The sequence below is a fragment of the Gymnodraco acuticeps genome, unplaced genomic scaffold (assembly GCF_902827175.1).
Source record: "Gymnodraco acuticeps unplaced genomic scaffold, fGymAcu1.1, whole genome shotgun sequence".
NCBI lineage: Eukaryota > Metazoa > Chordata > Actinopteri > Perciformes > Bathydraconidae > Gymnodraco > Gymnodraco acuticeps.
Genome location: NW_022990392.1, coordinates 246,488 through 264,837, shown reverse-complemented (window position 1 = coordinate 264,837; position 18,350 = coordinate 246,488). Strand labels below are relative to the sequence as shown.

Sequence of the window (18,350 nt, the reverse complement as noted above, 5' to 3'; positions counted from 1 at the left end):
ACTGTTCAAGCTGCTCATACTCCCAGGAGCTGCAGGTTCAAGACTGGTTGAGTTGTTATGATGTCAAATGAACAGTTTACACAAGAGGTTCATTATTTTTGGACCAGTGCTCAAGTTGATCTAATTAATTTTAAAAGAAAAGGTGACAAATGATTTTATTTAGTTTATTCATGACCTGCAAAGTAATGGGCATATTTTTGTATATAGCTTTATTTGGGTGGCATTTTATGTTGGCATGTAAAAGTTTTGTAACATATGTTCTTATACTCTTACATCACATGTACAAAGTGATTTCTGTTGCAAATTACTTTACAATCACTCATAAAACAAACATATAACAGATTTGCTGAAGTTCAACTTCTTCCATTCTGAAATAAATGGTAACTTTCAAATCTATGCTTTCAGTTTAGCTACCAAACACTGATCAGGACTTGTTTGGATATATTTAGTGAAATATGGAATCACGATAGAAGAAAGACAATATATCATCTTAACACAGATTAAGATGATAGGGAAACAATACGTTCATATGTTTTTGTGAATATTTGTATACTGTAATGTTCTTTTAATCTTTTATTTGACATGTTACTTTAAATTGTTATGATTATATAAATATTGGGCATTCTTAATTTAACTTGTGTCAAAATAAAAGTTGTATTCTATTCCGTGTTTTGTCTTCTTAATATACGTATCATATTAAAAGCAATGAGTTGGCAAGTATTTTGAGGTTATGTTTTAAGATAGCTGTACATGTAATTAAATCATGTATTAGCAGCATGGTGCTAAGTAGCGCCTTTCTCACTAAATAACCAGCAGATGAAACACAGATGCACAGAGTCACGTGTCATCTGGACAAGTGTTGAGTCTGGGAAGAACGTGATCTTTTTCTTTCGGACTTCTTTCTGTGGTTCCAAACTGAGGAGGTTTTTTAGCAAAGATGAAAGAATAGCAGGATACATAATGGCCCTGTGGAAGCGTAACAGACTGCTTAGGTTTCATCTCAGAGTCCAGCAGTGCAAGAGGACTACAAGGCGAGAGTCTGTTTCAAATCTGTTGCCTCAGAAGCTGTCCAAAATATTGTAAATTCATGCTGGGCAAGTGCCAATTAAGCGCTTTATATGACCGGATAGCCAATATTCCAAGTTGTTGAAATGGGAAATACATAGAACAGCGAGACTGTGATGTTAAAATTAATGAACTGTATGTAAAATAACAGGGCATGGTATGACTTGTATCCAAACCTTTGTAGATGTAATTTAGTGTACACTGAGATTCAGACACATCCATCCATGCAGCCTGTTGCAGTTGCTCCTGCTATTTGTACTATACATTTCCAGCTGTGTTATTTCATCTCAGTTTTCTTTTAATAGCTTATTATCTCATTAAGCTCTGCCCTCTCTATACTTTGGTGTAGAGAGAGACTTTGTTAGTTTATTTTGCCCTTGAGTTATATACTGTACTGCATGTGTCTATGTTTGATTATGTGTATATTTATTATGAACTTCATTCTGCATTATGACACATTTGTATGAACAGTGTTGACAGTGATTACTTCTGTACACCAACGATGAAACACTAATCCAAAACTAAGCAAACTGTTGATTTCATTCAGACTCATTGGAACATCCATAGTAAATGTCCATGAAAGGCATACATGTAATGACCTTTATTACCGGTAAATTGTTATGGAAGCAAGTGTACTTAAGAAATGAAACCGCTTATATCATAGAGGCTGAGATCTTGAAGCTTAATATTTACATAGGGTTTTTTTGTTGTCACAGAATGTCTGAACAAGTATTGACTTAGAAAAAAAAGACATGTGATAGGAGGGTATTTAAAGTTCTTAGTATGGCATACGACACCATCCTTCTGTACTGCCAAAGTAAGGAGTTAAGAAAACGCTTGTTAAATGATTGGGCATGCAGGGGAAGAGCAGAAAATGACCCACCATCAGACATGAAGTACTCCACCTCCCCGTTGTTCCCTTCATCCCCGTCCTGAGCGTGCAGCTTGTAGACCAGCGAGCCTGCGGGGGCGTCGGAGGAGACCACCGCCAGGTATGGAGCCGGAATCATGCTCCATTCTGGGATATTATCATTTACATCTGTCACTGTCAGCTCCACTCTGACCAAGTACCACTCTGGACCTGTAGAGAGAGGAAAGAGGAAACAGTGAGTCAAGAGCTTTTTCTATCGTGGTGAGGGTTAAGGTTAGGGTCATTTCAGAAAAGCCTCCTACCTCAACGTTAAGGCTGCACAATTAATCGAATCAAAATGTCATCGAAACATGGACTATATTCATATACTAAAACCCAGACTATACTAAACAAATTAGTTTGGTAGAGATCTTCTTACAAAAAAATCACACTGTTATAATATTATTAAGTCATTATTCATGTTTTCAAATTGTGCAACCCTACTCAGCGTGATCTATATTTTAACATGCAAACATTTGTGTGTTTGTTTCACAGTGCATAACAATATATTTGTGTAATGGGTCAGAATCAATTGAGGTTTCCCACATTGTTCTGCAAAGCAAATCCAAAACTCTTGGTGACAGATTTAGACCAAAATGAATGTGGTTGTGTACCATTGTTTCTTTTTCACTGTTCCTCTCTGTCAGCCCAACAACTTTTCAAGTGGAGAAAAACCCTGTGACAGTCAGCCAAAGATAGCCCGCTGTGTTACTCCAGGAAAACACACTCAGATGACTACAGCCAGTACAGACTAGCAAACTCATGTAGCTGTGCTGCCGGCTCTGACTAAATATATCTAAACACAGAAGGGGGGAGGGGGGGCCTTGTACTATACAGAACTCAATAATCCACCAACCTTTACCAGCTATTGACGTTGTGCATTTTCCTTTCAGTTATTAATCAGAGTTTTACATTGATAGTCTAGTATATCACTTTCACTAGTAAGTACTCTAACCTGTCCTATTCTCTTCAAGTTTCTTCAGTTTGCTGTTTAACATTTGAATGTTCCTAAATGGATCAATATATATCTTATCTAATCCTAATTTATGACTCAATTAGTTTATTGACCCATATTAATAATTGCCATCCCTGCTGTTGAGGACATGGCAAATCATCTTTTTGGAGAGCAACAAGTGGTTGAGCAAAGTAGCAAAATGATTTGAAACCATTGAACATAAAACCCAAGTATGTATTTCCAATGTTTGTGAATTAAATCGTTTTTTCAAGTTATGTTTTCTAACAATGATAAATTCATCCAGTATTTTTCTTCTCACCCGTTTGTTTTCCAATAATGCTGGTTTCTATTCATATGTCATCTCCTCGTATTTATTTCCAGAATGTATAATGTGGACAACAAGCGGTGGAAACTGAGAGGAGGCCATCTCCGCATCTCAACTAGCAATTATAATCAGAGCTGTGCTATCTGCAGCTGTAGTAAACAGTAATCATATTGACACTGTGGAAACTCTATAAGGTCCCAAGACCACACACACATACCATGTATACATCACTTCAGGGGACATTACATTGACTTACATGCATTTCCTGGAGACTTATCCTAACCTTAACCATAACATGCCTAACCCTTAACCCTAAACCTACCCTTACCAAGTCTTCACCCTAAAATGAATGATTCCCCTCATGGGGACCTCCAATTTGGGAGGCGAGTCCCCACACGTGACTATGTAAACAGATGTAGGTCCCCACAAGTATAGTAATGCTAGGACACACACACACACACACACACACACACACACACACACACACACACACACACACACACACACACACACACACACACACACACACACACACACACACACACACACACAACACCACTACACACACACACACACACACACACACACACACACACACACACACACACACACACACACACACACACACACACACACACGCCAGGGGATTGCTCTCTGTAGTGTCAGTTTGTCCCCCGTTAAACAGAGAATGAGTGATTCTAATTTGGAATGGTTATAAAACTAAACGGTGGCACTGTAATGCTAAAATTATGAAGTGATGGCTGAACAAGGTCAGATGAGGAATATTATCCATCATTATAAGACGGCTCAGTTGAATATCCAATTCTGATCTTTCATAATATCACACCGTTGCTAAGGATGCTCTGATCGAGGGACCATGTGAAGTCATACTGTATCAATCCGCAGAAAACAATTCCAGTCAATTTAACATCAGCTGTGGCCAAATAAACACCTCAATCAGATAATACCATGAGATACTATTTGAATACTCCTTTTTCATGATGGCTGATCTGTCCTCGGTTATGAAAAGGAAAAGAGAACAGATCAGCCATCATGAATCAAAAGTTCCTTGCTCTCCACAAAAATAAGAAGGAGTATAATATACATTTGGCTATCATGACTGGTTTGCCGCACATTATCCCTTACAGTTCAAATTCTCTGACTTTAATAACAAAGGCAATTAGTGAGATAAAAAACAATCGATCTGTTTTGACTGTAGAGTGAAAAAGAAAAACGGCAAGTCTAAGAAAGATACATATCTTCAGAATAAGAGCGTACAATCTAGTCATTTATAGCGAGGCAAGAGGGCCAAGTTGTGTCGCAGGAACCGGATTGGGAGTGAAAGGCAGAGGCGGAGAAATGACCCTGGGATTCTTAGAAAAACAGCACAACAACAAAAAGTGGAGGATGGCCGTATTAAGAAGAGAACACCACTAGCAAGCAATTGCATAAATCAATGGCATTAGAGAAGAGGAGAAGCGAGGGAACGTTTGAAAGAACAACATAAGCAGACTTCAAAAGAGGACACAAGAGCGAAATTAACCAGCCACATCTTATGGAAAAAACATAGCTCTGCACTTGATCTGGGGTTCAACCCATGTATTTGTTGATGATCTCTCCCTTTCGCTCTGTATCTCCCCCTCTATCCCCCCCCCCCCCCCCCCTCCCCCGTGGTTATAGCCGATTCAGAATTAATTGTCAAATGGACAATGCAGCTTTGGGGAAGAAGGGACGGCATTACCCAGCTAATAAATCACCGGGCTAATATACAGAGCACTATGCCAAAATGCATCTCTCAGACACACACACTTACCATGCAAACACACACACTTCTTTCTGGCTAATAACGATCATCAGTGGATTAGTGGCTAATAAAGGACCAGAGGGAGAGATAGCTTGGTGCTACTGCCATGCCTCACACTAATGCACCGTGCACTGGATCTAATGATATGTTGCAATCCAAAGAAAAGGTGGGCCCAGCGCTCACTAATACTGCCACGGAAAGCTTTTCCATGCCGACAGGCCTCATTCGCTCCAATAGGTTGCAAGTCCGAGGGTCCCTACATGTTTCCTCACGGCCCTTTCTTGTTATCGTGCTCTCAGAGCACATATTATTCACAATGAATGATGTAGCTTGTGCATTATTGGTTGTTTGGTGAATAAAGAATGCAGTAGAGGTGCCATTGTCCATGTTCCAGTTTCTCTCGTCTCTGTAGGGACTAAGACAACAATTAAAAATGTATGTGATGGCCACAGCCACACAGGGAAGGCAACTACACTGGACCCTTGCCTCAACTAGTTTGACTTCATTTCAGTTGCAGTAAACCACACCAACATTGAACACCACTCATTTGATTTAAATGGTCAACTCTGTATTTGACATTATTGTGTTTATTATCACACTTTCCATCACAGCTAACACAAGTAGTGATGTTACGTATTGCGCCGAGGCTTCGGAGCGTGTGTCGAGTAATCCCCGAAGCTTTTTGTGAAGCATGTATCGAGGCTTGTATCGTTTTGGGCCAGTGACGTCATCGATGACAAACGAAGCCTCGCTGCCTGTCGATACCACGTGACTGCTTCAGGAAGCCATTCAGATCGGTTGAACCGTTGAACCACAACGCTCATAATACCTATGGATGTATAATAAATTACCCCTCCTGTACCCGGGCCCGCTGGTGACACGATGGAATTAAAAGAGCTCAGAACCTCACTTATATAGAGGTCGGAACATGTCATAAGTATAAATAGATACAAGCATAAATAAATGTAGGAAAAAAAACATGAATGAATAAATACAGGAATAAATATGTTACAGTGTTTTCAGTGAGATTCAGCGTGTGTGCTGTGGCTCAGCTGGAAAGCCGTTGACTCACGACCGCAGGGTTCCTGGTTCAACGACTCGTCGATACGTATTTTTTGTAGTTTATAGAAGCTACAGCTAAATGAGATAATGTAGTTAATAAATGTATTCTTTGATATGGTTTAGCCTTTCTCAGGCTACAACATGGTTAAGTTTATGAATATTATTAAGGAATACAAATCCCTCTTTGCAATGTTTACCAGCCTCCTTAGGCTTTTCAATCACAATCATTCAACTGGAATAAAAACAATATTGTTAACATGAAAATGATTTAATGTTGGTTGTTTAGAGTTATTCTAAGGCTTTACTCATTGGGAACTCGGTATGAGATAGAGCACACTGTTGAGATGTCCAATCTGCCTGTTTTACACACTTTGACCAACAGGGGGTTTGCGTTCAAATGAAGCCCATGATGAAGCCTCATGAGATGAACCCTTTTGCGAACCAATTGGCTGGAAAGCTTCAAAGCTTCATAAGGCTTCATCTCGCCATCACTAAACACAAGTATTTGTTTGTATCAATAACTGTATTTGTATTTTAGTTACCCTGGTCGTTGGGGGAGGTTACTTCCTGGTTCAGCAAAAGGTATGGCTGAGGGCTGAGGACTCTAAATACAGGAAGCAACCAATCAGGACAAATTGGGACAAACCATTTGCTCCATATTAAAGTGTTGGGTTTTGTCAGAGTTATTTTGCATTCTGTTCATCTTAATTCCCCCTTGGTTCGGCCATTATATATATTCCTTGTTTGTTTGGTTAACTGTTTAGTTGCTGTGATATTAATTAGGCAATAAAAGTTACATCAACTTTTGTTGTTGAATAAAGTATTCTACGGAGAATATAATAGATGCAGTGATATGCCAGTTTGCCGTTTATCGTACAGATTACTGTAACTGTGTAAAGCCTTTCAAATGCTGGGCACAAACTGACCTCTATTTTTACAGCTATTCTGAGCATGTAGTAGCTGTCCATTTTTGTAATGACTGATAGAACAATATATTCATTTGACCACATGTTGTGTTTTTTGATATTTGTTAATGTTGCATTGTGCTTTTCTTCGTTTTGGGAGAAACATTTTTTTATTAGAAATGATCATAGAATTTTCCACTGCAGAAACGTTGTCATTGAATGACAAGCACAGGTAGAATCATTAACACTTATCATTTATTTCAGCAATTATTGCAGTTCATTGCAAAGAATGAATAGTGGAAACAGTTATCTGTCTCAAATGTCTCCAAACAATAGTGGATTTAAAAAAAATATATATATATTTAGTGAGTATGCCCAAAACTAAAATCAACATTGTCCTCAGCATTAAGTTTATCACAGTTTCATATGGAACGTTCATTATTATGTTCTTTGAGTTGACTTTTATTTTCTAACGTTAATCGACCAAGAACAGCGTTACATTGTAAGTTTCAGCAATGTGTTTTCAATGTGTGTACATTTACATTTTAGCTGACTTTTCTCTCTACAGTAATTCAGTGAAATGACTTGAAATGTTATATTGTCATAGGAACATCAATGCACTTCTCAGCAGACCAACAAAAGACATGTTGTTTTTCCTTTATGTTCTGTTAGTGTCATATGTTCCTGTCGTGCATATTCTAGTCATAAATGTGTTCTCATTGAATGAGAATATTGACATGTGGAGGAGAATGTGTTAATTATGTTGACTGCGTGAATCTCAGTACTGTCTTCATATGTCTTTGTTTGTTCTCCAGACTGTCCATAGGCAATGAATTAGGTGTACTATATGGATGAGTCATGAATACATCATTCCCAGTGTTAGTGGGGTTCCCCTTCAATCGTTTATTACTGTCAGAACTTTCATATGTGTGTCTCCTTCAGTAAATCTATGACTAAAGTTCCATCTTTGAAAAATAATGAGGTTTATAGAAAATGGATCATATTTTTCACATTAGCGCGCTCAAAATCAGTGAAGGCTCAAAAGGCTATGAATTATGACCTTGGACTGATCCAAAGTTTCACAATTAATGATGTGTTTACGACGGAAAGCTAAATGTCAACTTGTCATGCTGGAGACAGGAAGGTGTGAGCTTAGGTGGTTGAATATAATAACAAGGACGGGGAGATGGAGTAATCAGTCTTAGGAAAACAAGTGTTGATAGATGACTTACTCAATCAGTGCTGAGTGCAAGATAACTATTTAAATCAAATCAATTAGATTACCTATATCTGGATTCCATCTCATTTCTGCATAGTCGAGCACTCTCTGAAAGATGTCTGACAAACACTTCTGGTCAAAGTTTGTAATCAGCAGTTCTATTGGGGTTAGGGTCAGTTTTTTATGTTATCTTCAATAATGTATTTTTTAACAGAGGTAAAAAGAGTTGTTCAATTACCCTTGGATCTTAAAGGGGCCCTTTAAGATGTTTTGAGTTTTCCCTCTCCTGTAGTGTGAGATAAAGGTTTGTGTGCATATAAATGGTCAAAGTCTAAAATCCCAAAGTTCCCTCCAGAGGGAGCTTCTCTCCCAGAAGACCAAGACCCTTTATTCTTGTTCTTGTCTTTTATTGCTTGTATGTTTTGAAGTTGTTTGCATATGTGTGTGTGAATTTTACAGGCATTCGTCATTTCATTGTATTTTATATTGACAATAAAGGCTTATATTCTATTCTATTAAAAGCTCTGCATGAACAGGTTAGATCAGCTACACGGAGCTGGGGTCAACGAAATATGCAATACTGCTCTTCAGGACAGGCTTCTCAGTGGCTTTTACTTCTCCGCTTCAGGACCCAGCCTACTGCAGGAGACAGAACCAGGTCACTAGCATGCTTTTATTTAGTGACTCCAGCAGCCGGTGCTCTGACCACACCCCACTGCCACAAACATCTACGTGTAAAAAGCAAGTTCGAAACAGAAATCATTTTGAATAGTGCTCACAATATAACTTTAGTGAATCCAGCTTTTGTGGCAGGGGATTCAAGTCTTTTGAAAAGTATTGCACGTACACTCGGGTCACTCCCTTGACCTCTCATGTTTTAATTTGACAAATTAAGCTCTTCTTCATACATATGCTGTTGCAATAAGATTTGTGAGATGTCACTTTTATATTCCTCTTACTTTTATAATGAGAAACTTCTAAATAGAAAAATATCATGCTTGTTACGTGGTATTGAAGAAGTTACAAAGAAATAGAGACAAGTGCACCCTTTCATTTTGACATTCAAGCGTTTTCCATCGTTGAACTTCTTCTTGAATTCATTGTTCATGACTTTTCTATGATTGATCTTGATTTGTGGAGAAATGAACTGTTTCTTCCTACCTTACTCACATTTGTATAAAAGAAACTCAACCTCTCAGGTTTGAACCAAAGGTCACACAACCTTGCTTAGAAAAGGATGCAGAGAAAGCTTCAAGTTGAACTATGAGTTAGCTGTATAATTAACAGAGAGACTCAATAGTTAGCTTTAATAATGGTAAAGTAAAATAATAACGTTAGGATCAGGAATATGTACTTATATACTTAAGTATTACGAGCAAAATTACTTATGCAGGATAACATTTAAAATTACCAAAAATATATTTAATGTTGGGGATTAATTCTATTTACTCCTAGGGGTCTAACCTTTTCTGCCTGTTGACGTTTATGACCAACCCTGACTATGTTATCTCCTTTAAGGAATGTGTTGCTGCAGCTATAATGTTTATATTCTCAGTTTTATGACCGGTCAACTCTCGGTCACAAAATGGTTTATGGTTGCTTCGAGGCCATGAAGGGTCTTCAGGGTGCCCAGCTGTTTAGTCTATCTCCCCAAATATATTGTTTACTCTCTCTGAACTAGTTAAAAGGGCTATCGAGAGAGAGGCTATTCAGATTTGATGTGGCAACTCTCCGTGCAGTCAGAACCTCTGGCTGCTGTGACTTGTGATGTGAAATTCTCCGGCTGATACTTGTAATAAACCGCCAGTGTTTGACATCAAAGCTCCAACTCTCCTCGTGTCTCTCTAAGTCCTGACTCTCCATTGCTGCAGAAGTTTCCCTTACATTTAAATATTTATGAAGAAAATCAGCAAATCTACACATTTGAAAACCTGGACCCATGAAATGTTTTACCCCCAAATTATTAATATGCAGCAATTTTGATAATTGTTTAAGTATTTGGGTGTAATAAAAATAATGTTGGACATTTGAATCTACATTAAAACCTGATCCTGTAGCTGTGGTCGTGTGTCCTGGATCCTCTATCCTGAGCACTGGATCTGAGTCCTGGACTTCGGGTCGTGGCTGAACCTGTCTCTGCGGTCCTGCCTGACTCTCACCATACTACTTCCCTGATGGCTCCCACAGGATTGCTGACATCCTCGTGGATTCATCTTCTTATTACAGACACATGCATTTCCAAACATTTGGACTACCTATGTTGCAAATGTATTATCTTTTCAATTTACACACGGCATCTATTGCACGTCTGTCCGTCCTGGGAGAGGGATCCCTCCTCTGTTGCTCTCCCTGAGGTTTCTCCCATGTTCCCATTAAACTGTGGGTTTTCTCCGGGAAGTTTTTCCTTGTACGATGTGAGGGTCTAAGGACAGAGGGTCTAAGGACAGAGGGTCAAAGGACAGAGGGTGTCGTATTGTCATACTGATATTCTGTACAAACTGTGAAGTCCACTGAGACAAATGTAACATTTGTGATATTGGGCTATATGAATAAACATTGATTGATTGATTGATACCTGTAAATACACGGCTTAGTTGATTTCTCCATTGTGATTGGTGAACTTGGAAATGTCCGATGTTTCATTGCTAAGAAGGATCAAAGGACTATATGCACTTATATCAATACATATTTTACAAGTTCTTGCTTTTAACAAGTTGTTTGTGTACAAATCAGATTCGATAACGCAACTAAAATAATAATAATAATAATGTACTGAAGTAAAAAGTACAATATAGCCTTATGATACGTATTGTAGTGCACAAAGTGGGAAGAAAAAAACTCAAGTAAAATCTAAGTACATTGCATGTAGTATAGTACTTATGTATATATATATAGTTACTTTCCACTACTGGTAATAACTCAGACGATGGTGCAAATCTCTCCAACTGATGTTCTCTGACTTAAATTGTAGCAAAAATCTTGTTTTGGGTTTAAACGCCCCAAATGAAAGCTTGAGGGATCTCTAGTGGAGGGGTACTTTTGTATTACATTGTTGAACAAATCCGTCAACACTGCAGCGAGTGGGAGGGATGGGTTTACAGGGATTAAAACCTGAATCTGGTTTTAGTCTCTCTCAATGGACTTAATCTCAACACTCACACATCTCCGCCCATTCCTTGAGCTTTGAACAGTTTCTAATATCAAGCAAAAAGACAGTGGACAGCTGTTTGATCTGACAGACATCACACTGTCCACCCTGCTGAGTCTCATCCAATCATGTGGATCGTCTCTTACACAGGCAACTGAGCTGTGAAACGCAAGAGACTGATCGCTGTTTTCTAGCATCAGTTATTACACCCATTATATCTTCAAAGCAGCAATTCAGGCTTTACACAGGCTCTATTCAGGCTTTCATTGAGGTGGAACATGGTAACACAAGCCCATCGAGGCAGAGTCCGGTCTGTGCTTTTGCCCACAAAGTGAAACACAGTTTTCACCCCTGCATTGCCCCCTCATCGGCCTCTCCATTGCAACAGTGACACTAGAACCTTTCAAACTAACAGTGAGCTATGTAAGGGCAACAGGAGCTGTTTTTGCCTTGTGCTGGATGTAGTGATTTAACTTATGTCGTTACATAGTTTACTTCACATGATTGAAGTGCAGACAGTCTCATAAAAGTCAAGCATCAGGCTCACTTCAGATTTCCATTGTTGTTTATATGTTGTTTAGTGTTAAGTTTAATAGGATTAATTGGAAGTGATTCAGAAGCATCTTTTAGTAGCCTGTTCCTCTTTGTGCTTGTATTACTGAACTATTTAATTTCCTTAATTTCATGTGGGGAAGAAAGGAATAAAGAGTGGTGCAGGAATGAGTCTTAAAATCCAGAAATGAGTTAGCAATTTACCATGTCCCGTTCTCTCATCTCAGAGTCAACGTTTTTTGAATTTGTTTTGGTTAGACACCTGGAACAAGATGCTCAACACAAGCTGAAGAGATTTTTAAGTTTGGTTCTACGACATAAAATACGTCAGTAGAAACCAACTGGTGAATGTCTGAAGCTTATAATGTGTTATAAACTGGGGGTTGCTAAGTGACTACATGAAACTACTAAACGTCATCATGCCAAACATTAGCCGCATCTAGCTTAGCAGTGGTGACGTGAAGTCATGAGACCGTGATTTAGCTGGCTAACGTGAGCTTAATACTTTAGGCTTCAAATAATCGCAGTCATGTTAACACTAGAACCGCCAGAGATTTTTTTATACCTAAAACTAATTATAATGCATTGATTTTTAAAAAGAAAAATGGTCCTGTGGTATTGGTATTTTGACATGCAATTTTGTTGAATTGTTTTGTTTATTAACCCTCTATGGCATACTGTTGCCCTCAGGCAACATACAACAGTACAACATAGCGTTTCGTGAGGCGGTTGTCGTTGTTGGGTGAAAGAAAAAAAACGGACAAAATATGTATTGCTAGGCATTTAAATGCATTCAGAAATGACCTTCGTTTTAAAACAAGACAGAAGACAGTATGTAGTTATTTTGTTTTCATTTTCTTAGAAGGACAGAAGGGTTGCAGTATTTACTCAACACCTAAAGCTGATTCCGTAACACTACTTACGGTACTTAAGTCCCCTAAGCAGGGATATCTCAGGCTAATCCACAGAATTGGGACTCAGGCCAATCCAGGCCGACTTAATTCCTTATCCATGCTACCCTTTTTCTTTGCTTTACTACGGAGGTTTTCCTTGTTGGCTCCACTAATCTAAAGACAAGGTGTTGTATGCTGTCCAGTTCTTAAAGTCCCTAAAACAAATGTGTAATTTCTGATATGAATACAATGTGATGGATTGGTTAATAGAGCTCTTGAAGCAGATCAGCATACAGTATTTACAAAAGTTGATGTACCTGCTTGATTCTTGAACTTTTGTTGTAAGGATGTACATTTCCATGCTGTTGGACGAATAAATAAAGCATTTTAGATTCTGATTCTGATTATGGGGTTGCACCCACATGGTTGAATGCACTTATTATTGTAAATTGAACTCCACGTGATTCAGCAGATCAGCTACCACAGACAGAGCCCCTGGAAGATGTACAAAGAACGACACTTTATTTTAATTAACTCTCAATTCGGCAAGGGGTGATTTGACAGATTTTTGTGAGAAAGGACAATTTTTCATAGCACATATAATTGCCTTTGAAAACAACAGCCAAATACACTTTTTAAGATGCTGTCTACTGACCCCTGAATGTGGTGGGCAGACAGTCAAGATGGCAACAATGCAGCAGAAACAAAGAGAACTAATCAGATAACATGATGACAACTGAAAAGCAAAGCCTGACCATCCAAGCAAACAGAAATACAATGCAGATCAATAACACACTGTGCATACTGTAGGAGAGCAAACACGAGAGACGGACTGCTTACACTCTTTGAATTATTGAGAACATGTCAATTATGTAGCCCCTTCATGCAGTTAGAACATGTTTCATACATTGTAGATGTTTTTAAATAATTCATTCAAAACATTGCTTTATTAACTACATTTCCCTCGCAATACAAAAGTGTATTATAAATGGAGTATGGCTCAACCTTGAAACTATGGAGGTTCTGCTTTCCCTCTACTTCCTATAATCCATTGTCGCCACTGTTAGAAATCAATCTGCAGACTGCTCAATGGTAGTATTGAATTTAAAGGATTTTTACAACATAATAAAACATTTGAATTTGTTCAATACAATTGGATTTGTCCAAAGAAAAATCCAATTGTGTTATGTCGGTATCTAAAATGTAGTTGCAGAAAATGTATAAAGAAACTCACAATTTATAAGGTCTTACAATATATAATAAATGATAGAAGATTTTAATAATGCACATCTCCCTACATGTTTAGCACTGTACAGATACCAATCATCAATCTAATAATAAGGTTTATTACATTTGATCTACCACATTCAGAGAAATGAATTTCAAAGGTCATGTTTCATATTTAAAGGGATAGTGGAAATCCACGAATTTTGGGTTTAACTTATGTATTTGTATTAAAAAGAAGCATAATAAACAATTTTTTTTTATTTCATGCGCCTAGTTTCATTTTATTTTCAATTTTACTGCGCCCTCTCAATGAAACGAAATACTTCGGGAATCGTCGGGAATCTTCGGGTGATGACGAGAGCATAGGAAGACGGGCACAAACAATGGCGGACATTCAATAGCATTTGCATGTGAATAGCCGACCTTTATTATGGTGAATAGATGTGTTTTGTATGGCTGTAGTGCGACAGCAAATGCAGAGAATGACGTATCGACGCATGCGTTTCCAAGAAACCCAGCCATTCGTCGTCAGTGGGTGAAATTTGTTCAGATAACACGGGCAAACTTCACGGAGCCGAAGGTAATCAAAAAGGTAAGACGTAATTATTGTAATATTTTTGGAACCGGATGTTGTTTACTTTCTCTTTTCTGGCTGATAGCTCCAGGAATTCGAGGTCTTACAGTGATGACATTACATGTGTGGAATCTGTGGAGTCTCAGCTTTAAATCGTATATCTTGTTTGTGCAGTTAAGATAGTAATAAGGGCATTTCTACCGTGTGTTTGTGTGTAAAAAAGCGTTAGCATTAGTTAGCATTGTTTCGCTCAATGCTAATTCAAAGGCTTGGTATTACTCTTGTGTTTTTTTCTAGCTAACAATTGTTCTTATGTCAGTTAGCGGAGTTTCTTACCTTTAAAAGGGTATGAAACATTAATAGTTTCATAAATGTTAAGAAGCCCTGAGACATGTGAGAGAAAAAAAACTGTGGGAGGGGTCCACTGGGGGGACCTTCGGCCTTAACTGGTTAACAATGATTAATATTTGTAAAGGCTACAGGTGATCTTAAGATGCGTGAGCTATGCTTAGGGACCTACCAGTCAAGATTATTTGTGCGTAGGGGTGCATCATCTGGCGCCTGGTCCTGGTCATCCTCGCCATTGCCCATGCCGTGAATCATCACCTCTGGCTCGGGCTCGAACAAATAAGGACGTAATGGTCCATCGTCTGGCTCAATATTGTCACCATCGTCGCTTACTGAACCGGATTCAGATTCAGTTCCTAAAACGACATTTTCGTAGGAAAGCCGAGAGGATGTTTCTGACTCGCTATCATCACTGGATACCTCGTACAATCCTTCTTCTTTGTCTGGTATATTTGCCCTTCCACGTTCATTCTGCATAGACGCCATGGTTTGTTATCGTATCGTCTTCCTAAGTTTTCGTCACTTCCGGTTTGGCTGAGTCGAACATTTCGTTTCTAAAAAACTTCGGGGAAGCTGCAATAAAGTGCTTCTAACATGCGTAAGGTAATTATTATATATTTTTAATCAGGTGTGATTGTTTTGGTACGTAATTATGCTTGTATATAAGTTAAAACGAAACTATTTGAGGTTCCATTTCCACTATCCCTTTAACCTACTTTATTTATCAGCATGTGCAACCCAAAATTACAGAAAGCATCATCAAACATGCACGATATTGATCGTTGATAGAGTTTGACGTTATGCATACAACTGAGTGGAATTCAGAACTAAAATCAAAGGCAAAAATATACATTTCTTTGCAGCAGATTTAAGTATCTTCCATAATTCATCACATGTAGTCTGGCAACGATTATAGGTGGTGATCTCTTGACCACCATAGACAACAAGGTCAGAAGAAGTCAGTTGGTTTAAATGTTGCTCAATTAAATTAAAATAGCTGGCAGCTATCATTATTCCGCCTTAACATAAGTATGTTTTGTTGCTTTACATTGAGTGCTCGATCTTGATGAAATTAAGAACCAGAGAATACTTTGGGGTCAGATGCTAGGAAGATCTAATGCTGCTAAATGTATGAACGGTTGCAGTGTTTTTTCTTAGGAAGCTTCCTAACAAAGTGAAACAAACAGGAAGTACCTGAGTGGCAGCCATGATAAGAGCTGTCCAATTGCTGTAGATGACAGGAAAGGAGCTTTAATGCGTCCTTTGTGTTATGTCCTTTAGCTTTGGATACAATTAACCGTCCTTTACGGAAGGAAAGGAGATAATGACGGCAGGTCCTTGCGGCCACAGCATTTAAAGTGGCGCTCCATTTGTCCGTCAACGGAAACAACCGATCGTGACCAGCAAATGCAGATTGTGTAAGTTACGGTGCATTATTGGGTTATTTAGCATTCCACATCTAATGCCTCAACTTGCCAAAGTGGTCATGTTTGGAACCTTTAACAATCTGTGAAAGGCGAACTAGAAATATTGGGTGATGTTTCTTAACACATTTTTTATTGAACACGTTTGATCGGTGATGCTTCAAAGTTAGATTCGTAGGCCTAACAAGCTATGGAGAAACTGCATAAAGTATTATTTATTCAATTAGTTTCAAATAATAACGCTAATTGGGACTAATGTTAATCAATACGAGCGGTAAGGATCAAGTGGGGGCGAGCAACTTTTCTTAATTCCAACCTTGGTAATGAAATATAAATTGTTCAATGTTGTCCTGTGTTGTGTTGTTTAATGCAGGATTTATACACCAGCGCGCTGGTGTATAAATCCTGCATTAAACTGGTGTATAAATCCTGCATTAAACAACACAATGGGTATTTAGATGTGCCTTTAGTACTCCATCAACGGAAAATCTTAGTTGTCCCATAGCAGACGCACATCAATAAGATCTTTTGGTGCATTATAATTACGTTGCCAAAATACAGTTGGATTCTCTTAGCAGCGCTGATGTCTTTTGCTTCAGAGTCATCCTTAAACTCAGTAAGTTGTTCACTGAGGTTAAAGAAAAGTGTTTATGAAGGACAAAGGACCCAACATTTTTTTTTAACTTTTTGACCACAGCCATGGTGTTCCTCACTCTTTCAACATAACACAATTATAGATGAACTTCTGTTAAAACAACTCTGGAGACTTACTTCACCTTAAATGATATAATATCTGTCTGGCAGTACATGTGTAGGCGTAGAGAAGAGTGTATTTGCATAATTTCTATGCATCATTAGATTCATTTGACTTTATAATCTCTGTGGGAAACGAGCATTATGAAGCCAATTACACTTTCTTATATAACACCAACAAAGAAAACATCTTCAGCACATAATCAACATATCAAGGGTGCCAAGAACGTCACTGAAACCACAGTAAAGTGTCTCAGAAAACAATCATAAAGTCTCCAATGACTTCTATTATCTCAAACAAGGACACAGTTATGAGCCAAACAGATTGGCTTTTCAAGTAGATGTAAGTGGTGCATGAGTCAACATTACAGAAAGCCAATACAGAAAGCAATAGGGCAATGAACTCTGTTCGGGGGATGTTCCTGATGAACCCTTTGGCCTGTGGATGTCTATATGCAAATATGTTTAGGTAACTCAAAAACGTATCCACTCGGTATGATTATGTGTTATTCTGATAATACGGAGCCAGATTGCTTCCCTTGACCTAACAAGCGTCGCATCTAGACAATAGGTGGTAAAATCAGTTTGTGATGCGACAATAAACACAGAGAAGAAGAACAAGCACACTGGCTAGACATGGGGTGTTTCTCAATGTCGAGGACGCTTGCTTGGTAGCACGTGTCTTCCGAGTCACTTGCTTCAGAAGCGAGGCAAGAATCCTTCCTAGCCTCGGAAAATGAAGAATGGTGGAACAGGCTAACAGGTGTGCAGGTGTGCATCATATGCGAGGCCCCGCCTTAAATGGAACGCGATTTCCACCAAAGATTTGGAAATTGGTCCGTGCGCAAAGCATTGTGGGGATTTTAAGACTGCACACATGTGCAGCCTCGAAATTTCTCGCTACAAGGTACGCCGGCCTCGGTAGAATTCCAAGTATCCAGGACATTGGAACAGTCCTTCGGCGGCACTTGATGATGTAGTATGCTTGAAATAGTGGCTCTGGAGCAGCCTTCCTCGACATTGAGAAACACCCATCTGCTTTACCAGAAAAATAATAAATGAACATGATGAGTCTGCTGTATGTTTTCAGTTGTCAGTTGGAATCAATTCCACTTTCATATCAAGAGCAGATAAATGTATTCTACACATATAAGTGGAAAAGAATGTTCGTGTCCAACACTGTGAT

General features: G+C 38.6%; 1 protein-coding gene across 1 annotated transcript in view; it reads right to left on the bottom strand.

Moving 5' to 3' along the window:
• Positions 1 to 18,350, bottom strand: part of LOC117551614 (neural-cadherin-like) — a 508,256-nt gene that overhangs the window by 378,001 nt on the left and 111,905 nt on the right. Inside the window, exon 2 of the mRNA XM_034224543.1 lies at positions 1,949 to 2,146. Coding sequence (XP_034080434.1) covers positions 1,949 to 2,146 — 198 coding nt within the window. The remainder of the gene's footprint in view (positions 1 to 1,948; positions 2,147 to 18,350) is intronic.